Genomic DNA, 26,402 nt, shown 5'->3' with positions numbered 1-26,402 from the left:
TGTTTTAGTGAGGCTAAGCCAGTACCATAAATGAGAACGAGAGACTATTCCATTCTCACTGGTGTCCTATATGCCATCTGAATTAATGACACACACTCTCCTCACATACCCTCCCAAGGAAAAGCCAATAAGGAAAGTGACAAAGAGCTCATGGCTTTAATTCTAGCTATAAGCTCTGCCGTTTCCTTGCCCCCTTCCCCAGTGATTGTCTTTATACTCCTGAGTGGGTCCAAGAGTAGCTACTGCCTCTAAGGTATTCTAACAGTGGTGCCCTAAAGCCAACATCTTTGCAGGCCTCATGCAGAACAAGAGGTAGTCTGAGTATCAATTACATATGCCTTCCTCATGGAGGCTCACACCAAATTTTAAACATTTATAAATATATTGAATTTTAAAAAATCAGGTTGTTGTATAAAAATAAATTTCAAATAACAATAAAAGTAAAACATCAGGATTAAAGAGCATACCGCAGTACCCTGGGGTTCCACATACTGTCTTCATGAGCACTTGATGTTCCACAATTTTAGAGAGTCCAAAATCAGCTAACAACACAAGAAAAACATTTAATGAAGCGAGTCTTTTCTCAGCTTTTATAAGATGACAAAATACTTCTGTTATTCAAAAATTAACTCATTTGTTTGCTTTAAATTTGATGGTGGAGTGGATGTTGGTATAAGAGGAAGCTAAAAAAAATTCAAGCCTTTCTTTAAATTGAAGAAAAATATAGCTCCCAAATGCGCTTATAAATAAATCTATAATCTTTGCTCTTCTTTACAATTCCCAGCTTTTAACAAATAAGATACTTTTTTCTTAAGGTAACAGTTATAATAGTTATATTTTGTCTAGTGTTATTAATTCTGAGACTTATATAACAGTAACTCTACGGGACAATATAGAAGCAGTAAAATAATTCAGAATCTTTTATCCATTGGGAGAGATTAAAAAATTAGACTTTTCATAAAAATCATGGAAATAGGCAGATATATCAAAGGTTTTATTTTGCTTGAAAATAAATAATGTCATTTCTTAGTGTATTTGGCCAATAAGAATTTACTCTTATAGGAAGAAAAAAAAAAACTTTTTTGTAGTAATCCTTTTTATTTATTCCTTAGAATATTACCTAAGTAAAATATTATCAAAAGCTGCTGCCATTATGATCTACTTGCTGGGTTACATCTCTCTTGCTCAGGAAGCATCAGGAAACTGTCCAAGGCCATTCTTCAAGAGAGGCAGGTGCAGAATAGATGCCATTTTAGGCTTCAAAGTTAAACCCACTTTTCCGCAGAGGTGCTTGATCCTTATCAGTGAAAGCAGCAGGAAGCCCTTCAGAAAGAAAGGCTCTCCTACCTAAATTAGTATCTATCCATCCATTTAAAGAACTGTCTTTAAGAATCAAATCTTTGAAAGTCATGTCAAAGGAAATGGAAACTCCCTGCTGTCCACTGCCTTTCACGAGTGATTATGAGAACAAGCTGGCTACCCAGCAGGACTTTCAGGATTTTTTCTTTAGGTTCTTGCATTCATAAAGCACATTATGTTGTCTGAGCTCTTCCATGATATGAACAACTTAATTTTCAAAGGTGTTAACAATTGTAAATGCAGTGAACTCATCAGATTAGCACTACAAAGGACAGCACCAGAAGAGCAATGACCTTCAGAGGATTTAATACAGATTCACTAAAAAGAATTTTTAATTTTTCTTGTAAATGAAAATTTGCTTTGTAAGGGACATGGAAAGTAACATTTAATATATATTTAATCTATATGTTTTTATTTAAAGGTTTCTTTTGGTAGATCAGAATTTTCCAAAGTGTTTTTTTTTTTGTGTGTGTGTGTGTGTGTGTGTGTGTGGTTGGTCAGTTCAGGGATTGAACCCTGTATCTGTGTTATCAGCACTTCATTCTAACCAACTGAGCAACTGGCCAACCCAAAAGTTCATTTTCGTAGTTCTTCAAAATGCTTATTAGGGGGGAAGAAAAAGAGAGGTTTCCAGAGTCAAATAAGGTTTGGGAAAAACTTCATAGTACACTATCCAATACGTTCATGTACACATTAGGATTTTTAAGGTTCCGAGAAGTCCTGCAGAAATAAAAATCTTGTTTAACTTTGTTTAAATTGGCATTTCCTAATTTATTTGACAAACCATAGCACCTCTGCAAATCACTCCTGCCTTCCCAGAAAGGGAGTTATTTTCCCTTACTTACCCCACTGAGGAACCAGTGCTCTGTGGAGTGCATTTTGTGAAGTACAGATCTTAATTTATCTCTGTTTATATAAACAAGTGACTCAGAGCCTAGATTCACTAATATGTACTAAGTATTTTGTGTCAAAGTTCTTGATTATCTAAAATTAAGCTCCCAACAATTTGTAGAATAACAGTTACTAACCAAACAAGAAGTGTTAGGTTTTCTGTCATTCTCGTTACTAAAACTTATCTACAAAGTACAAGGTCATCTCCTGAGGTCCTTGCCCTTTCTAAGAGTATGATTCCTGTGTGCCCAGCAATGCAGCACCAATTCCATGGCACTTAATACCAGATGAACATTCCAGGAAAGAGCACAAACTTTCAAAACAATGTATTATTCCTTTACAGATGTCAAATATTTGAGGAAATTTAATGAAGGCAACACTGGATAGGACAATATTTTAAAGTTCCACAGAATAAATTCTTTCTGCTCTGGGAAATGGGGTCATGAGACATCAAGAAGTGTTCTCACCGATTTTGAGTGGTGCATCTGGGGCTGGAGTTGCATAGAGAAGATTCTCTGGTTTGAGATCACGATGGACAATCCCATTTTCATGTAGGTACTAAACAGGGAAAATAATGAAGTAACATTTGTGTAATTCTATTTATGGTTCCAACATCTATATTTAATCTTTTAAGAACTGTAATAATATTAAATTATGTGACTCAACAACACACGCATATTACGATTTAAAAAAAAAAAACCATAAAGGAAAATACGTTTTAAAGAATCCACATTAAAGAATAGCTTATAAACAGTTACCTAAGGGTAAAATACAATTTAAATCAATTCCCAGAATGAAACATTTACTCTTCAGAGTATATAAGTTACAGTTCTCTTTATGCATATTACTATATCATCAGGAATTGGCTAATTATTATTATAATAAAGGCAAAGTACTATGTATTACATTTTGTCTGGTTTATTATCTGAAAAGCATAACTGTATGAGTGATCTTAGAAACTCACAATCATAGCAAAGACTTTATAATTATTGTTTGGACAGACATTTAGATGTGGGTAGTTATTACAGAGAGCTATCCTTAATAAGATAAATATTGTTTGATGATAATGAATGCTCTCATAGGCTCTTCTGAGAATTAGCAAATCTGATAATACAGATATTAAAAGTTATGTTTGAAATAAACCTTAAAGATCCCCTCTAACAACTCCTCTCATTTTATTGTATATTAAATTGTTTTGTAAAATTGCGTGTAATCACACATGTAGCATATTCTCATTGTAAATACTAAAGTCTTACCTGACCTCCCTTCCCTCTGTTCCAGTCCCCTCTTCAAAACTAATCACTCATCAGTTGGAAACTTTTATTCCAAAAAGTCGGTTTGAAGTATTTTTCTATGCATTTACAAACATAGGTATATGTATACAAGGAGATATTCCTGATTTTATCTATTTTCTTAAATGTACCATTAATATAAATTTTTAACAGCTTTTTTTTTCACCTAACAATACATCTTTGAAACCTTTCCTACATATCACTTTAGCTTATTCATTTAACTGTTGCATCCATTTTATTGGGTGCATCATAATTGGTTTTGTTATTCTTTTTTTATGGACATTCAAGTTGCTTTTTGTTTTTAAAAAATTAAAAGTAATGCAGTGATAAACATTTTAGCACTTGCATATTTGGTATTTCTGCTGGCATTTCTCTAGACAGATAACTGGATGCTGGTCTGGTGGTGGGGTCAAAAGGTATATAGAGTTTTTAATACATATTGCAAAATCACTCTCCTAAAAGACTCCATCAATTCTTATTCACACAAACAATGTATGTGTATATGTTAATATCTTTGCTAAATCTGTATTTTTTAACTTTTAGCGAGCTGGAGTATAAAGATTGTGTCTCGAGTTTGGTTTAATTTGTTCTTTTCTGTTTACTAGTATGGTTTTTCTTCAAATGCTTGTTGGTCTATCAGTTCTCCTCTTCGATGAATTGTCTGTCATAGCCTTTTCCCGTTTTTCTGTTGGGTTAAGAGAAAAAGTTGCAGGTGTGCTATAGTCTTTCTGTTCTCCTATCTCATGCAGGAAGGCAGGAAGTCCTTTCTTTCTACTTAAGCCAAATAAGGGCGAGGCAGGTGTGGCTTCATGATGATTTAGTGACTTGGGGAAACAGGGACTGCTAGCTGGCTCACTCATGAAAAACTGACAGATGAATGGATGGTTGGAGCAGGTGAACGAGAAGTCCTCAGTGACATTTGGCTACCCTTCGATAATAGCCAGACAAGGATGCACATTTCTTATGAGCCCAACGTAGACTCTGCAGAAGGGAATCGGACATGAGTCTCATTGAGGAGCTCCTTCACAGGAGTGTTTTCTCCCTGGTGATGCCACCTCAGTATCTCAGGAAGCAGAACGTGAAGGTGGTGACTCCAAGTGGCCAAGGAGCCATAAATACGTCCCATAAGAGAAAGAACAATAGGCATTTGTAACCTGCCAAACCCAGAGATCAGCAATGCCAGGCAATATTTGTAACCGTTGTTTCTTACCCCCATCCCCTCTTGCACTCCACACCATCACCCTCACATCCCAACCCTGGAAAGCACAAACAGCATCCATCTGGTTAGAAAAGAGCAAGAAAAAGAGAAAAAACGATGAAGTCTCCCTACTCCCCATATTTATAAATTGTAGCTCTCCGAGGTTCAAGGTGGGAAAAGGTAGAAATTTAAAATTGGTGTGAGTCTAAATTCTGGTCTTTTCCTTACCCAACAGGGATTGAAAAAGCTATGGGAATTGCTTGAAATTTTATTCATGGAGGGGAAGAATGAATTCACAGAGTGGATTTTCCAGAACAACAGTGACAAAAACTGAAGTTGATTTTGCTCATGTCTCACCAGGTCTAGCTCACTCATTACAGAAGGTAATTATCACATTCAGATAACATCTTATATGTTCTAAGCACTTACTATATCCCATACACAATTATAAACACCTAATACTTGTTAACTCATTTAGTCTTCACAACAATTCTAGGAAGTAAGTATAGGGGCCAAAGAAAGACATCCCCTTCAAAACCCTGAAGATTCTCTAAAAAAAAATCACGTGATAAACACAGATTAATATGAACAAAATAAATAATAAAATTCATTTGATCGTAGTTTTATGTAACATGGGAGCCTTCAGAATGTAGACCCAAAGATATAAGGAACATTGTCGATATTTATGCTTAAATTCTATGGAGCAGGCACAGCCACGTAGAAATGTGAAAAGACAAGAAAAGTGTGATCTAATGCTAACACACTGAATGGGGAAACCCAGCAGGGACTGTCTGTTCAGATTCTTCTTGGCTTCTCTGTGTAGCATTCATTCCTCTAGGGTAGCGGGCAGGATTCTTTCTGGATTGGGGTCTTATGACGTACAATCAGACAATGTAGGTCAGGGAATTTTTTTATGGCCAGCTCCAAGACAGAGAGGCAGGGGGAAGACTAAAGTATATCTGTAAACCCCCTTGGGGAAGAGGCATTCTAGTTTCTATGGCTTGCCTTGGGAGAGAATGAGGCTGAGAGACAGGAGGGCAGGAGTAGGTAAGAGGAAAACTTTGCTTTTGAGGCCGCTGCGGCCTTCTCTTGGGGGTATTGCTTTCTGGGCCCCAACATAAGTCATCTAATGTTTTAGAAATTAGGAAACTGAGGCACAAAGAGGCTAAGAGATTTGTACAATGTCAAAACTAGGCATGGTAGTTGGGATTCAGACTCGTTGCCTATTACATGATTCCCAAGGAGATGCTCAATGAATAGTTATTACTTGACTGATTAAGGGGAGGGAATGAGAGGAAAATAAAAATGAAAGAGAGATGGGGAGAATAATGGAGAGGGAAGTAATGAGAGTGGAAGGAGAAATGAGAGAATGATGGGGGACCATGTTTGGCCTTGAATGATACCCAGGGAAAACCTGCAATATCCCCTGAGGAGGAAGATATTGTATCTTGATATAAGCTGGGTTTGAAGGGGAAGACTGGAGTTCTTCATACAGTAGTAGCTTTGGAACATACCAAAGAATTGCATAGTTTGGGACCAACAGAAAATACTGATTTCTCTTCCAGTCCTACCCAATTTAGAAACTCTATTGCTCTGGGAAGAAAATGACACTAAAAATAGCAACACAATACCAAAAACAAATGAAATGATTTGCTAAGTTTTGGTTTAGCAAAGTACTATTTATATGAAGATTCTCATTAAATGTTGTGACTTTCTGAAACAGAAATGGTAGTTATGTTCTAAGTGCAAATTATACAAAAAATAACAACAACAACAACAACAACAACAAAACATTATGTGGTACTCCATAAAGGAGAGCTGAACTGGATAAAAGAATGAAAGTTTTAGAGAAAATAATAGAATTAGGAACTATGCACTACGAGAGGAACAAATATAAAAACAAAACACAGCAATGAATTGCTAAAAGTCATAATCCTGGTTTTTAAAAGAACATGCAAGAATAATTTGCTACAGATTATCTGGTGTAGAAAGATTATCAAAAGTCATGATATAATCATATACATATGTGTGGGGGAGGCATTTAAATGTATTTGACAAAACAAATGGCAGGATTTATCATTTCATTTTTGTTTAGATTGACTGGTCACTTTCCACCAATAGTTCTTTAACCTTTTCATTATCTCAAGTCAGGCAGACGGGAAGAAGAAAAACATGTTGGGTATGATTTTCTGTCTTCCCCCAGGGAGATACAATCCTTAGAAGCAACAACAGTTTTAGAACACAAGATCTCAAAGTTTTTGGTCTCAGGAACCCTTTATAATAAAAAAAAATTATTGAGGACCCCAAAACTCCTTTTGCTTATGGAGTTATACCCAATATTATTTACTCTATCAGTGGTTAAAACTGAGAAATTTTAAAATGCTTATTAATTTTAAAAAAGCAACAAGCTCATGACATATTAACATGTACAACATCTTAAAATAAAAATAACTATTTTCTAAAATTAAAAAAATTAGTGTTTTTCTTTCATAGTTTTGCAAACTTCATTAATTTCTGACTTAACAGAAGACAGCTATATTCTCATATCTGCTTCTGCATTCAGTGTGTTCTAAAATCACACATCATGTAGCCTCTGGAAAATTCCACTGTACTCTCATGAGAAAGAAGAAATGCCTTCACAGACCCTCTGAAAGGTTCTTGGGGACCCTTCAGGAATCTCCAGACTATACCTTAAAAACTGCTGTCTTAGAGCATCTGAAGACATAAAAGGAGCAATGTAAGAGCTGAGTAATAGGCATGCTTCACTTTATTTTCAAACTGAATTTTACATAAAATGCACACTTCTAATCTCATCAAGCACTAATCTCATCACTTCAAGATCACCGTACATAGAGAACAGGAGAAGAAAAGAAAATTAAAGAAAAACATGCTCTTTAAAATTTTATGGTCATGGGAAAATGGGCAAGGACATTTTATAATATATTAATGATATAGTAGAACTAATAAAGACATATCTAATTATGCAGAAACATTTTATCAAGATAGTGCTGATTTCAGCTATAGATTACTTAAATCAGGGATACAAGATAGATAAAAGCACCAGAAAAATAAGAAACATAACTAGATATTGTAGAACAAACCATGTGTTAAAAGTAATCGTAATTAAACTAAAGACAAGCTAGGAAACCAAAAAAACCTAAACAACAACTTGGAAGATTTGTAAAATCTTCTATATTAGTGTGATGATTTTAATGAAGACAGAAATAATAAATTTGACAACAATTGTAGGACCTAACTACTAAAGGCTATCTTGACAAATGGTAACCTTTCATAAAGACATTGGAAGAGCAAATAACCAGGTGTGCACAAATTAATTCAAACCTTAAGGAATTAAAAAGAAGCAGGAGGAGGAGAGGAGTCAGAGGCAGGAAAGCACAATTAATTAACTGGCTCGATTTTTTTTTTTAATATAAGATGACAAATGTAATTTTATCTGTAGCATAGTAAAGATAGGAAACATATATTTTTAAGGATTTTATATTAATAAATTTAATGTTTGGTGCCTCTGTTTTAATTAAGATTGATAATAGAAATAATCGTTTTAAGGTTTTTTTGCATTGTTTCTGAAACAATGATTAAAGAACAACTTCATGAGAGGCACTTTGGGCAATATACCCAAGTACACCATTTACTAGCTGTGTGACCTTAAACAATTTGTCTGCCCTCTAAACCTCAGTTCTCTGATCCGCAATGCCCACTTTGTAGGTTGTAGTGAGAATCAGAAATGACGCATGTAAGCATTTAGTATGTTTGAGCATGTAGTAAATATTCTACTCCATAAATGGCAGCTATTACTATTAGGACTATCATTTCACATTCCTTGTAAAATAAATTATTTTGAAATCTGTTGAGATTTGGAAAACTTGCTCTTTCCTGAATTATCAAAGGATACTTTGATCAGAAAATACTTGCTTTATAATTCGTCATATTTTCCCCTTCTGCTTGGCTGCTGAAAAGCTCAGTGAAGAAGGGGTTTCAGTTACGTTCTTTAGGTACATTTACCTCACCCTTCCTCTACCTGCTTTTTAATTCCCTTTTCTACTCTAAAAGAAATTTTGTATGCATTTTTCATTTAATTTTCCACAAATCCTCTGCCCCAAAATATGCAATATAACTTACAGGTAGATAGAATATATCATATATTAATCTTTCCTTCACTCTTGAAATAGGTTTAAGTGAAATAGGTACTGAATTTGCTATACATGTGTTTACAGTTTACAGTAAGAATGTTTAAACGTTAGAAAAGAAACAAAGTTTAAAACATTCCTACTCTAGTTTTTTTCGGTCGTAAAGCAAAGAGTTACTATGATAAATGGCATTTGTCACTGACAGTCACATTTCGCAGGCTGTTATTTAGTTTATGCTCCGTTCTCCCGGGATTTTCTCCAGTTTGAGAGCTTGTGTCTCATCCCGTGCCCTCCTGCCTCCTCAAAGGCACTGCTGGGTCACTGCCACCTCCTCTGCACCTCCCTCTCTCTATTTTCTCTTTCTTCCCTCTCTTCATGTAAACATGCTCTAGACTACGTGCTGCGGTTGTCACAGAGAAACAAGAAAAACACAACCACCGTGTTCTCACCTCCGTATTGTCGCCCTTTTCCGGCTGTCCTCTGTGACTTCCACTCCAGTCAGCCAGTCTTCCCGAACACGTAGCCTCCACTCACTGACTGCATGTTCTCGCCTCTCATTTTTTCTTCCACACAGCGTAGTCTTATTTCTGTCCCCATCACACTCAACACACTTTCCGACTCATTTTGCTCGGCCCGTCTGGGGCCAACCCCGCTGACCGGTTTCTCCACAGACGGGCTCTCGGCTCCGTGTTCTCGGTGCTAGCTCCCTGGCTTTCCTCACTTTTCTGTCTTCTACTCACTCTTCTCCCCAGCCTCCGTGTCTCTCACTTGCTCCAGACCTTCTGTTTTTTCTGTGTTTCCGGGGCGAGCTCAGCCAAAGCCACAAATTGGAATCTAGGTTCCACTTATCCCACGGTGCCCCAGATCTCTGTTGCCTGCTGAAACTTCTCCATAGCTTGGGACCCCATAAAACTTTCTACGGTACATTCCATTTAGCTGTTTCACAGGTGTCTCAGGCTCAGCATTTTCAAAATTAAACAGATGGTTTGTTCTAAATCTGCTCTTTCTGTAGCTGTATCCCCAGTCCCTACAAATGATACAATCCAATTGACCAAGCCAGAAACCTGGCTTCACCCTACTCCTTCATCGCCTTTACCCGACACACCCAATCCATGGCTCTTCCTCCTCAGTGGCTCATGTATACGCCACCCTCTCACTGGTCTTGACCTCAGCCAGGCCACTAACATGTTCTCCCTCATAATTATTCTGGTAACCACCTTAGCTACCAGCTTTCCACCTGCCAGGGTTTCTCCCCTCCAGTTCATGCTCCACACTGCCATGAGAGTAATTTAGTGTAGATCTAGTCCTGACACTCCCCTGCTTAAAGCCTTCAGCATCTTTGCATAGCTTTCAGCACACAGGACAGCAGCAACGTCATATTTGATTTTGTATTTCTTGAGGAGGGGTCACAAACTCTCGAGGGGCCAGGAAGATACCCTCAAAAAATGAAGGAAGTTGGCAGGGAGTAAAATAAAATAGAGACACTGGGAAGTTGTAGGGAATGCAACTGTTCCTGGAGAGAATGTGATCCCTTAAGAGGCAATGGCGACTAAGATTCAGCCAATTGTCAGGTGGGAACGCAGGCCCCATGTTGTTAGCTCTTCTGATTTTCCAAGGTCAGAAAGAAATTGACTTTTTGATGTAAAATATTCTAAATTTTAAATTTGTCAATTAAGTTGAAAAATGTTAAACCCTGTGTTGACCAAACAAAACACTCTGCGTTTTGTGATTTTTACTTTAGGATTTAAAACAGGGCTTGGCACTCAGTAGATACTCAGGAAAAATTTGCTAAGTGCATGATTAAATAAATTATTTTTTTTCTGATGCTGCTTCTTGAATTAAATGTTTACTGAGGTTGTTCTTCTTGCCTTCTCTTTTATTTTTAAAAGAGAAGCACATTTGTCTCCTCCCTTCCCTTCCACCACCTTTTATAGTACAAAAGGAGTGTACACAAGTGTAAAAACAAATGTGTGGTGGGATTACAATTAATTTTAACTTTTTCTCATGTAAAATTTAACTATAAAAATTATGTATTAGTTGGGTAATTAAATTTTTTAAAATGTTATACAAATGGCAAGCAATTCATGTTTGCTTATCCTGAATACCATGCATCTGCTACAAATGATAGGGATCTGAACATGATCGATACAGAATCAATTTAGCTAGTAACCATGTCTGGTCTCATATGAACTAAACAAACTATGTAATTACATTGCTAGCAGTTTAAGAGCATCAAAACTCTTCCATGATAGAATCCTAAAAGGATGTTCGGTTCAAAACTGCTTCTTAAGCTCTAGGACCACTTATCCAGCTGCCTATGTCTCATTTCCAATTGGATATCTCACAGGCACCTCAAGTTCAGCATGTCCAACACTGAACCTTCACCTTCTCCCTGCTCTCTTCTTCCAGTTCTTCCCACCTCGAAATGGGGTGTCTCAGCCAACTCAAGGGTTTGGGTCAGAAAACCGATTCTCTCTTTTTCCTCACTGCCTCCACCCAATTCACAACTAAGTTCTGTCAGTTCTAATTCCAGAAAGTCTCCAGAATGGCCCTGCCATGCTGCCTGTCTGTACCAGCATGCCCCCCTTCACACTATTCTCCATGTGAAACACAGGGAACCAGGCCATTTCTCCTCCACGGGAAACTCTTCAGTGGTTTCCCGCTACTTATCCCAGCTTCAAGTCCTTGATGATCTAGTTCCTATGCCTCTCCCTCTGCAGCCTTATTTTCTGCCACTTTCCCTTCTCTCGTTCTGTTCTACCCATGCGGACTGTCTTTCAGTTCCTCAAAAGCCCTGATCTCTTTCCCACTTCTGCTGCTCCTCTGCCTGGAATGCTCTTCACCCTTCTTCACTGGCCGCCTCTCCTCCTCCTCAGAACTCCACTATCCTACCGTAGTCCCACCTGATCAGAAGTTTCTCTTTCCGGGGTTTCAATCACCCGTGGTCTACTGTGGTTCAGAAGTATTAAATGGAAAATTCCAGAAATAAAAAATCCATAAGTTTTCAATTGTGCACTATTCCGAGTAGCATGATGAAATCTCACCTTCCTGCTGTGTCCTGCGTGGGATGTGAATCATTCCTTTATCTAACGTCCCCACCCGTTAGTCACTACGTAGCTGTCTCGGTTACCAGTTCTACTGTTGCAGTATCACAGTGCTTGTGTTCAGGTAACCCTTATTTTACCTAGTGATGGCCTTAAAGCACAAGAGTACTGTGACTAATTTATAAATTAAACTTTATCATAGATATGTAGATATAGGAAAAAACAGTTGGCCCCCCCATACCCACTGGTTCCCCATAGGCTGATTCAACCAACAGAGGACCAAAAATATTTGGGAAAAGAAAACAATAAAAAAAAAACAATAAAACAATAAAAAACAATACAAATAAAAACCCAACACAGTATATCAACTATTTACATAGCATTCACACTGTATTAGGTATTACAAGTAAGCTACAGATGATTTAAAGTAAGCAGGAGGATGTGCATAGGTTATATGCAAATACTGCACCATTTTATATTAGGGACTTGAGCAACTGTGGATTTTGGTGTCCTTGGTGGTCCTGGAATAAATCTCCCATGGATACTGACCGACGACTGTGTACAGCATAGGCTTGGTACTATCCTCAGTTTCAGGCACCCACTACAGATCTTGGAACATGCCCTCACAAATAAGGAAGGACTACTGTGATGTCATCTCCTCAGGGAGACCCTACCTGTCCTTCCAAACTAATATATGTGCCGACTCTCACATCCTCTCATTGAGGCCTCTTATTTTTCTTTCCAGCATGTATGTTTCTTCACAGGCTTTCAGTTCAGGGTGTCTCCTTCGCTACACTGAAAACAAGGAAAGTTTTTACCTGGTTCCCCAGATACTTTGTTTACTTCCCAGTACCGAACACCAAGTACTCACTCAATAAATGCTTTTGAATGATTAATAAATAATTTTCCCATAGATGTGCATGTTGTTCTACTTTTTAGTCACTGAGTTATAGATAGGTAAAGAACGAGGGTAATCTGAACCGTTTTTTCCTTTGCCATTATTTGTAATAGAAGTTAAAGTTGTAGCAGTTTTTTTGTTTGGTTGTTTTATTTTTATTTTTATTTTTTTTGGTGGCTGGCTGGTACAGGGATCCAAACCCTTGACCTTGGTGTTACAAAACCGCGCTCTAGCTGACTGAGCTAACCACCCAGCCTGAAGTTAAAATTGTTAAATAGAAAATTTGTTCTTGCATTGTGGCAATAAATTTCCATAGCAACATCACTTTGATATATTTAGCTGAAGTAAGGCTCTTAGCATCTGTGTGCTTATTAAACATATACTTTCCTTGTTGGATATTAATACTTAGTCACCTCATAGGTTCTCACTGAGTATTAATTAACTGAATGAGATTTACATTGTCACTTTGAGAAAAGTCAAAAACCAGTAAGAACATTTTTTAACTGTAAGACCAGGAGGAAGAGTGTCATCTTCCAAATGACATTTTAGCAATTACGTAATTAGTTTTTGTTCTGTGGTAGCATAAGTTGGTAGTTAAGGCTGAATTAATTTTTTCACATCCTTTGATGTTGATCTGAATATCCAATACAATTTATGCCTCAGGGGAGTTTGGGGAAAGGCTGTTGAAAATTCATCTATTAGTTCTCTCTTCAGTCCCCTTCATGTTTGAAACATCCACAAATTGCACTTGCCAGTATAATAAAATGGAACTGATGTGGTGATTTAAATGTCAAGTAGCTAAAGGAGCAGCTATGTGACCGGCTATAATAACACACTAGTGAGCAGTGAGCAGGCAAAAGGTCTCCATTTATAAATGCAGGTGCCATGCCGGACTCCACTGGGGAGCATGAAGACGGCTGAGACTGCTGCCACCCATGCAGTTGAGGTTCCCATGTGTGCAGTGTTGCTTTAGGATTGGGATGTGGCCTAGAAGTGTCTGGATAAAGCAAAGCTTTGCTGGAAAATGCTTGCTGGGGTGGCAATGTCATGGGGAACAGGAACGGGATGCTGAAAGAGAGGATAATTATGAATGCTCCTGAGCAAGGAAACCTGGGGTGTCAGGTTAGAGTAAACGACAGGAGAAGAGGTCACCAAGAACACTCAGACTCCAGTTCTTGTTTCTGATTGTGGTACAAGTCTCCTTGTGTACTAAGTCAGACTGGAAGAACTTAGATAATGGGTTAAAAATTCATTTTCCTGTCTGTATATATATATGTGCATGTCATAAAACTCCATTAAGCATATATTTCTAAGAAGGAACTATACGACACTCATGGCAAACATTATTTTATTTACACTATTTTCTTTAGATTCAACTCAAAACATAAAACATTCACTTAAGATTTTAATGAAATGCTTGTCATTCCTTTCAATAGTAATCATCACTAAGTGAATGATTATTATTTAAAATTAGGCATTTTGCAAAAAATTAATGGAAAAAGCCGTGTCCAGATTTGAACAGACAAATCTTATGCCAACAGAATACAAATATATAAGGAAAACTGAAGTAATGTACATGTAATCAACAAATAAATCAGTATATAAAATTTACTTGTATAAGATTAGAGCAAGTGCCAGCTGTTATGCAACTATCCAAGGGGATGTTAAGGTTTCATTCTCTCATTTCCACTGTATGTGGACAGGTTTCAGAAAAGGTGCGATTTTAGGAACAAAGTCTACAAAAAAGTTTGACTAATTAAATGGAGGTGGTATTCAGGAAATATAGTATAGCTTGTAAAAGGTACAAAAATGACCTGTAGTTACAGAGAAAGCAGCAGTGAGCAAGTTATTATAATGAGAAAGAAGAGATCAGGTTGGCACACAAAGGAAATAAGGGAGCCCCTGAGTCTGCATACTCTGGTTGAGCAGAGTCTGGGGATCACAAGTTTGGCCCCGTAGAGAAGCTGAACTCACCCGGCAGGACTGAGAATGAATGGAGAAATCACTACATCCTAAGGCAAAGAGATGAGCTCCTTCACAAGGATGCGGAAGCTGGAAATATCGTTATGAAAGATGGTTGTGCTTTAGACCACAGTTGCATGCTTTATATGTTAGAAAATGAGGGCGGGCTCATTCGGGAGAGTGTGGCGCTGGTAGCACAGAGGTTGCAGGTTCGGATCCTATATAGGGATGGCTCACTGGCTGAGCGCGGTGCAGACGATCCCCTTACCAGTCAAAAAAAATGAGAGTGGATATTTGCGATGTATTAGAGAAAGAAAACAGTTTTTGGATGCAAGTGAAAGGTATGTCAAACATGACAGGGTGAAAATTTGTACATTTTCCTTAGAAAACATTTGTGTCCACAGATGTATAAATGATTCCTAAATCAAGAATGCATTAAAGTAGAACATGGAATGAAAAAAGAAAAAAACCCAAACTTACATTAACATTTAGTCTTTCAAAAGAAATACAATCACCAAAAGCTCAAACTATCTTTTAAAGAGATGAAGATAATATTGCTGCTCTGAATTCAGGGGGTGTCTAGACATGTAATTAAACTCTCTCTACAGTCCTAACAAAAACTGTGTCATTGTGTAATGAAAGCTACTGCATAGTAATTTAGTTTAATTACAGCTATGCTGTGTTCGATGGGCTGTGTGTGGTTAATTGATAATGTCTCAGGAGTTGGTAGGAGAAGTTTGAATCTCTTTAAAAATCTAACAGGACAAAGAAAAACCAGTCATTAAAAAAAGAAAACAGTATTCTGACTATAGTTTTCTATTGGGAAGAAAAATTTAACTGCATGAATTTCCTCTTTTCTACTCAGAAAATTTAGAATCAATATACATAAATTTAAGTAAGAACTTCAAAGTGAATACCCTATTTCTGTGTCATATTCGCTTTGGAGACCAGCCACTACCATTGCCTTTATCCTTGACCTCTAATCTATGATGCCTTTTGAATTGTCATCAGAACATGTGGGAAAAGCAATACATGACTACTTTCTCTTATGACCAGATTAATAGGCCTGGTTAGGATATTCTTGCTGTGGGATCTGTGGTAAGCCTCGATCCATAGAGGATCTCAGGACCAGAGGAATCCACTTCAGGCAAAGTAGCCAAGTTCTGGGGCCTCTTGGGCATTCTTACCTATTACAGAGTCATCCTCAAAGCCTCCTTTCCTTCATTAGCCTTGGCCAATAAGTCATAACTCTACCTCCAAGATACATCTCATATCTATTTGTTCTTTTCATTTTCATTGTCACTGCTCAGTATTCTCTGCCAGCACAGTTACTTTTGTCTTTTAACCACTCCCATACATCCATACACCTAAATTATCTTTCTAAATCACAGATTAACTCATGTCAATCTTTGATTTGAAAACAAAAGCAAGTTACTGTATGGGCTCCTCACTGCCTACAAATTAAAGTCTCATTTTCTCAGTATGAAAATTAAAGGCTCTTCAAAATTTGCTCTCAATTTCTGGCTATGCATCGTTCTGGGATAATTCTAACCATGCACTAGCCACATGGCCTTACTATTCCTAAGTCATATTAGACATACTACCTCTTGGTTCCCAAATAATAATAATCTTTCATGTGCCAAAATGTAATTTATAAAGATTCTTGAAATAGCATTACTTATCCCACATGCTCTTCCAGAATCTTTCCACTCCCCATTTAGTGATGGAATCTAGTTCTCTTTCCCTGGAATCTGGTTGGGACTGTAACTTGACGGTAACTAATAAAATGCAGAGGAAGTGACAGTGTGTGACTTCTCAGGTTAGATCATAAAAGTCAATGCAGTGTCTGCCTTGTTTGCCATATACTCACTTTTGGATTCCTGAGCTTCCATGTACAAAGTATGACTATCCTAAGGTCAACAGGGTGTAAGAGAACTGGCCAAAATGGATAAGCCAAATGTAGTTATTCTAGTCAAAAGTCCTCGCTGAGGTCCCTTGAAACAGACATCATCAACTGCCAGGCATGTGAATGAAGACAACTCTAGATAATTCCTGCCTCCAGTCTTCAAGCTCCCATATCTTTGAGTCTTCTCACCTAAGACTCTAGACATTATGGGAGCAGAGAGAACCATCATTCCCACTATGCCCATTCTGAAGTCCTGACCCATGTATGGGCATTATAACATGGTTGTTTTAAGCTAACTGGGTTTGAGGATTGTTTGTTAACACAGTAATAGTAATTGGAACACTTTATAACCTTAATACCGCCTTCTCCATGAGTTCTTTCTCTAATGCCCAAGCAAAATGAGTCATTTTCTCTGCCTCCAATGGCATTTTCTTCATATCCCTATCATAATACTTTGACGCTATTATATTTAATTGTGTGCTTGTCTATCAAAGTAAAAGATAAACTCCTTGAGAGCAAGATTTGTCTTATTCACCTTTTCAGCCATGGCACAAGGAATGGAATGTGGAAGGTCTTGATAAATGTTTGTAAAAATAATGCATGAAAGAAGGAGTGAATAAATGATCAGAATTATGGGCTGAATAAGGTTCTATGAGACATCAACAAATAGACACAAAATACCAAAGAATAGCTAGAATTCACTCTGAGGTCTAGAATATATTTGCACTTAAAAAATGTTTTTTAAATCAATAAAGTAATGGGACTACCTGAGCTGGGACAGGACAGCTCTTAATATGTTCGAACAGAACAGATGTCCTATGTACATCCTGGTTTATAACCTTGTATGGCTCTATGTTCAAGAAACTTAGCAAACTCAAGTCATCCTGCTTTTTGTTTAAGGCACAATCAATATCTGCCCTTGGAGCGCAGGCTGAGATGTAAAATACAACACAAATTGATCACTTCCATCTTGTAGTACACAGCCAAATTTACTCTAGTATTGCAAGTCTGCTAGTGATGAATTCTATCTTATTGTGTATATCCAATGAAATCTTCATTTGCCTTAATATTTGAAAGCTATTGTCATTGAGTTTAGACTATGAAGTTCTTGTTTTCTTACAGTACTTTGAAGATGTAATTCCACTGTTTCTTATTTGTATCATTTCTGATGAGAAATCTGTCATCCTTAACTTTGTTCCTCTGATATAATGTATCTCTTTGGCTGTTTATATTATGTTTTCTTTATTCTTAGTTTTACAAAAGTTGCATATGATGTGCCTTGGTATCACTTTCTTCATGTTCCTTGTGTTGAGATCTGTTAAGATTCTTGGATGTGTGGCTTTATAAGTTTCATAGAATTTGAAAAATGGTGGACATTATTTCTTTTAATAATTCTCTCTCCCATCATTCTTCAGTGACTCCAATTTTATATACCGAGGTTGTTCCATAGCTTAGTGATGCTCTGTTCATTTTGTTTTTAGTTTCTTTTCTCTGTGTTGCACCTTGGATAGTTTTCTAATGCTATGTCTTCAAGTTTGCTATTCTTTTAGTTCCGAATTGTCTAATCTGCTGTTATTCCATCCAGTATATTTTTCACCTCAGACACTGTAATTATATTGTAGTTTTCATCTGTAGATATTTGATTTCAGTCTTTTAAAAAATACCTTCCATAAGTCTATTTAGCATGCTCAGTCTTTCCTCTATCTTCTTTAATATGTGGAATATAGTTACAATAACTTTCTTAATGTCCCTGTCTACTATTTTATTTTTTTCATTTGTGTCATTCTAGTTTTGTCTCTATTGATTGGTTTTTCTCCTGCCTTTATGCATGCCTTGTAATTTTTGACTGGATGTAGATATTGTGAATTTTATCTTGTTGGGTGCTGAATGAATACAGATGCATTCGTGATATTCTTTAACTTTGTTCTTTACGCAGTTAAGATACATTTCTTGGAAATAATTTGATACTTTTGAGGCCTGCTTTTAAGCTTTGTTAAATTTCTCCACTTTGTCTACTGGGAACACAAACCCTATGTGAGTTGCAAGTACTGTTCCCCCTAATCTGTGGTTCCTTCCCTAGCCTTGGATAGTTTACTCACATTCATGTGTTAATCAGTACTCTGCTGAAGATTTGAAGGATGGGGCATCTGCAGCTTTCCAGACTTCTTTTCTCTGTGTAGCTCTCTTCTTTCTGACACTCTGCTCTGTGAATAATTAGCTTCCTTGGACTTCCAGACTCCCAATTCTGTCTCCTCATCTCAGAGAAACTGCTGAGATCCTCTTGGTTTCTCTCTCCCTGTATGTCAGCCTTGAAACTTTTCAGGCAATTGTAGGGCTCATACTGTTTGCTCCCCCTTTCTCAGCAATTATTGTCCTAGGCTGCCTGATGTCCCATGTCTTAAAACAACATTTCATATACTTTTGTCTATTTAAAAAAAATTTTTTTATTGTTTAAGGGAAAAGGGCAAATAAGCTTTCTTTTACTTCTTGACCACAAGCAAATATAGTCAATATTACTACAGACATTCTAAATATTTTCTAAATAATATTTTACATGATACCTAAGATTGGAATTATCCTCAGTTTTTGAGACCTTTTTGAATCTGTTACCATTACTGGTGTACCAGTAAATGCAGTCAAAGCTATTAAGGAAAGAAAGAATGACAATTGAAGAAACCCTGCACTTAGTCAATATTGATCAAACCCTGTACTCAGTTCAATATTTATCAATATTTCTACCACATTCATCCATAAGTTTCTGAGATTTCTAATAGTAAAGAAAAAAATTGGTTCAGCTTTCTCCACAGTTAATAAGAATTTTTTCCCTTTTTGTGGACCCATGGGAGTATTTGAGAACAGTGCTAGATATGAAATGGATCCAAAGCTGTAGAGATATAAAGGATAAAAATCATCTTAAGAAAGTTAGAGAGTCAATAATACTTGACATGGAGATAATCCTTTTGGTAATCCTTAACTCTATAAAATAGTTGAATCCATGTTTTAAGAAGTATCACAGGCCATATTGGCTTCCAAGTAAAGATGAAATACACATTTGTTCTATTTATACAATATTTACATAATTTATGAAACAAGTCTTTCAAGATTTAGTGAAGCAAATTGAACACTTACCAAAATAAAAAATATTCTTAAAAAATAAAAGGTATAATTATTATAAGAAATATCACTGAAGCAATCTGATTAAAGAACTGATATGAGGAATTATACTGAAGACTGCTAATTTTCAGTTATTAGTAGCAATACTAATAGTTCATTTAGTATTTAAAATACTTCAGGGTGATGCTTCAGAAAAATATAAAATAAATCAACTTTGTCTATATATTTTGGTTGTTGATAGATTCTCTATATTCTATGACAGTCTCTTTATATTCTATAAAGTCTCTTGCTCCTAACAGAGAATAGTGACCAAAAGATCTATTATATTATGTGATATTTTGTTTAAACAGAATAAAATACAATTTTATCAAAACCCTGAAGGTTTCCATATGTTGAATTTATGTTACTTCCTGGTCTTAAGCTTCAACTCATATATATTTTTAAAAACATCAGGTGCCTATATTAATTAGAGTGTTAATTATTATTTAACAAAGTTTTAGATTGTAATAATTCTAGATAATCAAAGTGCTTTACGGCAGGAACTTTGTAAGCCTTCTTTAAAGGATTACTCTAGGAATCTTAGAACCAGTCCAGAACTTAAGAGATTATTTAGAGTTGAAATTCCAAACTCAAACACCTCTAAATGATAGGCAGATAACATAAGAATTAAGTGAACAAAACTCATATTTAAACATTTTTACTTAATTTTTCTATTGTACTTACTGTGTGATAAACACTGTACTAAGTGATTTACCAAATATATTAATCCTCATAACAATTCTAATATCTCTATTTTACATATAAAGAATAACAAAGTTAAATAATGTTCTAAAGTTCATACAGTTAGTAGCAGTAGTGAGGTTTATTTATTTACTTATTTATTATTATTTTAAAAATTTTTGGCCACAAAACAAGTCTTAATGCATTTGAAAAGACTAAGATCATAGAAAATACATTCTCTGACCACAATAAGAGAAGGAAATTTATAAAATTCACAAATGTGTGGAAATTAAACAGTACTCTTCTAAATACACAATGGATAAAAAGAAAAATCACAGGGAAATTAGAGAGTTCTTGAGATATAAATCAAAGCACAACATATCAAAATTTATAGGATGCAGGGCTCATGCAGTACATAGAGCAAAATTTATACTTGTAAACTTATATTAAATATAAGAAAAATCTCAAATCAGTAATGCAAACTTGTATCCTAACAAAATAGAAGAGCAAACTAAACCAAAAACAAATATAAGTAGGAAATAACAAAGATTACAACAGAAATATATAAAATAGGGAATTAAAAAACAATAGAGAAAATCAACAAAACCAAATGTTGATTCTTTAAAAAGAACAACGAAATTTGCAAACATTTATCTAGGCTGACCAAGAAAAAAAGAGAGAAGCCCCAAATTACTAAAATCAGAAGTAAAGCAGAGGCATTATTACATTGTCATTATGGTTTCTTGTGGTGGTTAAGATTTAGTTTCTTTCTCTTGTTTGCATTTTTGTTCTGCCTGTGGGTTTTGTTCTTTCTTGTGTATTCATCGTAGTGACTATCATTTTTCAGATTCAAGATGCAGGACTTCCTTGAGGACTTCGTATATGGCTGGTCATGAGGTGGTGAACTACCGCAGTTCTTGTTTGTCTGGAAAATACACTATTTTTCCTTCATTTCTGGCAGATAGCCTTGCTGGGTATAGTACTCTTGGCTGGCAGTTTTTTTCTTTTAGTATTTTGAATATATCATTCCATTTTCTTCTGGCCTGTAGAGTTTTTGTTGAGAAGTCTGCTGTTAGTCTGATAGGGGATTTCTTATAGAATACTTGACACTTTTCTCTTGCTTCTTTTAAGATTCTCTGTCTTAGAGCTTTGCCAGATTGACTATAATGTGTCTTGGAGAGGATCTTTTTGGGTTGAATCTGTTTGGGGATCTTTGAGTTTCCTGGATCTGAAGGTCCATGTCTCTCCCTGTATTTGGGAAATTTTTCATTGAGTAGGTTTTCCATGCCTTTCCTTTCTCCTCTCCTGGAACACCCATGATTTGAATGTTTGTGTGCTTAAGGTTGTCTGCTTAGCTCTCTTAGATTTTCCTTGCTTTTAAAAATTTTTTCCTTTGTCCACTAAGGTTATTTTGAAAAGACTATCTTCAAGGTCAGAAATTCTTTCTTCTGCTTATTCTATCCTGCTGCTTATGCTCTCAGTTGTGTTTTTTATTTCATTGAGTGAATCTTTCAGTTCCATAAATTCTGCTACACTCTTTGTTAAGGTATTAATCTTTGCAAGATTTCCTCCGTCATATCTTGGATTTTTTTTTCATTTCATTATGTTGTCTGAGTCTTCCTGTGTCTCAGTGAGTTTCCTTAAGATTGTTGCTCAGAATTCCTTTTCAGTTATTTCAAGGGTTTCCTGCTCTACAGGGTAGGGTATATGAGAATTACTGTTTTCTTTTGGTGATGTCATATTTTCTTGGATTTTTGTATTTCTAGTATCTCTGTGTTGATGTCTGGTCATCTTGTAGAGCAGCTGTTTCTTCTGTTACTGTGGAGTAGGCCTTGAGGAGAGAGACGTCCTCTTTTACTATAAGTACCACGCGCTAACCGATTGCACCACTGGAGCTTCAAGACGTCCTCTTTTTCTACGGTCTCCACTGGTGATTCTCCTTGCATCAATACAGCCAAGTGTCTGGTGGGCTACATGCATAGTGACTGTGGCTACTGCTGTGACATCAAGCCACTTTTGTGGTAGTGGCTGCGTTGGACCACCCGCATGGAAGTGGTGTTCCTGGTGTGCTCCTTGCCTGTTTCTGGTTGGGGGATGCTGCCCTCAGCTCCTTCCTAGGACCCCAGGCATGCTCAGCTTCTTGCCTGCTTCCAGGTTGAGGGGGTTGCCCTCAGCTCCTGCCTAGGACCCCAGGAATGCTCTGCCAGTGCTGGGATTAAAATCTGCATAGTTTGGCCTGGAGTCCATGGTCTTAATCACTAGGCCAGGGAACAATGGAGAGGTCTATGCTAAATGGAGATAATATCCTACTCCAACACTTTTCACAATATTTGAGCAAACTCACATGGCTTTTAACTAATGCTTAGTTACTCAGCAATCTATGTTCAAAAGTTTGAGGTTAAGAGTGAAAAAAAATCCTTTAAACAGGCCCAAAACATTTCTGGACAGAAATTCTAGAATACTAGGTTTATTCCATATGGGAGAAAAATGAGTACTAGAGATCCCTCTTTTGTGAAAAAGAAAATGTAATGTAAGGCCTCAGCCACACACCCCTACTGTCTGTACCCAGGCCAGTGATGGTGGAGCCACCACCAAAGGCCTCCAGGCTCCTGAGCTGTGTATGGGGCGGGCATGGGCCTTAGCCTCGCACACCCACATCAGCAAACAGGCCACCAGCTGTGGGGCCCCTGTCCCATCTTTCTTCTACCCATCTGCCACAACATCTTAGAATGTAAAAAAAATTAATAAAATAAATAAAAATTTTAAAATATATATAATGTAAGAGAAAGCACCAGAGATAGAATTTGGCAGTCATCCACTAATGCTGCCTCTTCTCCTATTAAAGGAAAAGCACAGAGCATTTCCCCAATTCCCTCTGGGCTACTGGTACCCTGCTTTCTAGAATATGGAAGAAATAGCTTCGCCTGCCTTTACTTGGGCTCATTTTAATAGAACTGTGTTCCTATGCTTACCTCCAAGGATCCCTTTTGTTGGTATCTACATAGTAGATGCCACATTTAGAAAGAATGAATCTATAACACAACATTTGGTGTGTAATAATTAACTGGCCAATCTCCTTCTTGTTAATTAGAAATATATAACCCAGTAGCTCATAGAATATACTGTCCCTGGCTGGAAGTCACAATTTTATCAATAGGAAGAGACACCAGAATTAAGGTAACAAATATAAGCCAAATCAAATAGGGTTAGAATTTTCATTCACTGTTGCATCATCTTCAAAGACATGTATGTGATTTCCACAAAACATATTAAAATATTGAAAATTGCATTATAGCCCTTAACTAATGTCCTTTGGTGCTCCTAAAATAAAGAATCTCAATCTGGGGTCTAGGATACCACAGGATGAATATTTGGTTTCAATCTGTTCTGTGCATCAATAGCTGGATATCAATTATGGTGACTATTCTTTACCAGGTGAAGATAAAATTTTCACAGTAAGATTTCTGGAAAGTGCATATGTGAAGGATAACTGTAATGTTTTGCTCATCCGTGAAGTCTACTTTCTCAATTTGGGGTATATAAAAGTTTGCTTTAACATACCATCTTGCCTTATGAATATTTATACAATAGAATTTTTGGAATTTTTCATTTGGCCACAAACATACTGCAGAATTGTTTGTTATTAACATTGCTTATGTGAGATCTCAAAGTCAGTCCTTTTCAATACTGTATCATCTGATGAGATCTATAATATACAAAATGGGAAAAGGGCTAGATAGATCTTTTAAAAGAAAACCTGGAGATTTAAAACAAATAATTTGTTATGATCTTTCAAGTACTTTATACACAAATATGAGATGTTTTAATGATTTCAGAGATTAAGGATTAAAAAACCAAAAAGTTCTATCATTCCACTAAACACTACACTATTTTTTAAATTGTTTGGTACTGTCAATTCAGGTCAAATGACATCATAAAAAATATCTATTCCTTTAGAACTCATATGATGAGATTCTAAGTTAAAATTCCTGAGGTGATATTGATAAAATATAATATTAAAACCAAATTTAATGCATCTCAATATATTTGTCATCCCATGAAAATTCCATGTGAATATAAATGTGGTTTATGGGAAATAAGATTTTAATTATGTGATAAGCTAATAAATTATTTAATAGACTCTTCAATGCCAAAATGATTATATTTATACTGTTCTGATTATACTTGTCATAACAAACCATCCTAATTCCTTTTAGCCTATCTTTCTCATTATTCCTGGTACTTAACGAAAGTTGTATGAATGAATAAAGAAAGTCCTAAATTCCACCAAGCTGTGTGCTCTTAGTCTATTTGTAGCCAGACTTTGAGGAGAAAAAGGTATTGTTCTGCAAAATGTTGAAGGAGGAAGTGGCAGGTGCTTGCATTTTGAAAGCACAGAGAGCTGCTGGGTCTGGGAGTCAGCCTGGTCATGAGCAGGCTCTGGAGCCACCTGTGCCAGTTAAGACGTGCCTGGATAATCAGTTCACAAGGCCTGCCCTATATTACATGACCCCACAAAACTGGTAGAAATGGGCAACTATTTCTGAAGAAATACAATAATTGAATGGAAGATGAATTTGGCTACAAAGAATTGAATAAATCTTCTACCCAGTCTCTTACTATTGACTCACATCAGGGAAGTTCGACTTGATTCTTCCATCATTCCAGATACTGACAAAGTTACAGAGCTAATTGCACCTGGAGGAGTTACACCTGTGGAGCTATAATTATTCCCACCTACTCCTGCCATAAAAAGAATAGAATACGCATTTGCACATATTCTTAATTTACTTGAGATGGATTTAATTTTTTAATAATAGCATGAAAAATGATTTTCTCTCATGATGAATAAGTAGTTTTCAAGAACTGAAAAAAATATAAACAGGTACACCTGCTGCAAGGCACTTGTGCTTTTGAAGAATGTGTGACTTTTTTCCTGTTGTGTGATTTTTCAAATGGATATAAGTCATGTGTCTTGTTTCAGTCTTAGCCCTTGAATTCCTGCCATGCTTAGGCCTCTGCCTGCTCATCTGTGAATCTAGTTTTTGGCCCAATATAGTCTATAGCAGGGTGTGGTAGTGGGAGGCAGACAGCAGAAGGATTAAGGATGCAAACCTTGAAGTCATCTTTTATTTTGGGTTGTAATCCTGGTTCTGCCATAAACCAACATTGAAGGGAACATTTCAAAGCATAAATCTCACACAGATGGTCAGAACTTATAGCATGTTCAACATATTATTCATGGAAATGTATGTGTTTCCATGTTAAATTTCAAGAAGTAGAAACCAAGACTAGAAGCAAAGTGTATTTGTGAAAAGTTATGTTTTTCAATGTGGATTTTCCCCTGTATCTATCATATCAAGTTCTATAAAATCAGGTATTTTTTCCAAAATGTAGGGAAACATGCCATGTCTCAAGCTTTGTTTGTTTGTTTGATTTATAAAGAAAAACTAAATCTGTTTGCTTACAGTTTCTGAGGCTGGAAAGTCCAAAGTCCATCTGGTTGTGGCAACAACAACCCAGGGGTCTCACGTTGCAAGATGGTAGGAAGCAGAGACAGCAAAGAGAGAAAGAGAGAGAGACTCTTCTCTTCTTTTAAAGCCCTCAGAACCACGCCCTTGACCACCATTTTTAATCCATACACTACTGCACGGTCCTACAATCCAATGACCTTTTCAAGGCTCCACCTTCAATTACCTTAATAGGATTTCCCACCCTCTTAACAGTCACAGTGGAGGCTAAGTTTCCAATACATAAAACTTGGGGAACACAATTCAAGCTTCAATGAGTTTTAGGGGGACATAATTCAATCCACTACATTCTACCCCTGGCACCCACAAACTCATGTCTTTTTCACATGCAAATACATT

The 26,402-nt window shown here is 36.5% G+C and overlaps 1 protein-coding gene across 1 annotated transcript in view; it reads right to left on the bottom strand.

Moving 5' to 3' along the window:
* The window catches only part of CAMK4 (calcium/calmodulin dependent protein kinase IV), a 235,297-nt gene that overhangs the window by 29,522 nt on the left and 179,373 nt on the right, over positions 1-26,402 (bottom strand). The window contains exons 6-7 of the mRNA XM_063082936.1: positions 2,718-2,808; positions 468-542 (exon numbers count right to left, since the gene is read on the bottom strand). Of these exons, the coding sequence (XP_062939006.1) occupies positions 468-542; positions 2,718-2,808 (166 nt within the window). The remainder of the gene's footprint in view (positions 1-467; positions 543-2,717; positions 2,809-26,402) is intronic.

The sequence above is a fragment of the Cynocephalus volans genome, chromosome 2, assembly GCF_027409185.1.
Source record: "Cynocephalus volans isolate mCynVol1 chromosome 2, mCynVol1.pri, whole genome shotgun sequence".
Taxonomy (NCBI): Eukaryota; Metazoa; Chordata; class Mammalia; order Dermoptera; family Cynocephalidae; genus Cynocephalus; species Cynocephalus volans.
The sequence above is the reverse complement of the archived record's forward strand: the minus strand, read 5'-3'. Positions and strand labels throughout refer to the sequence as shown.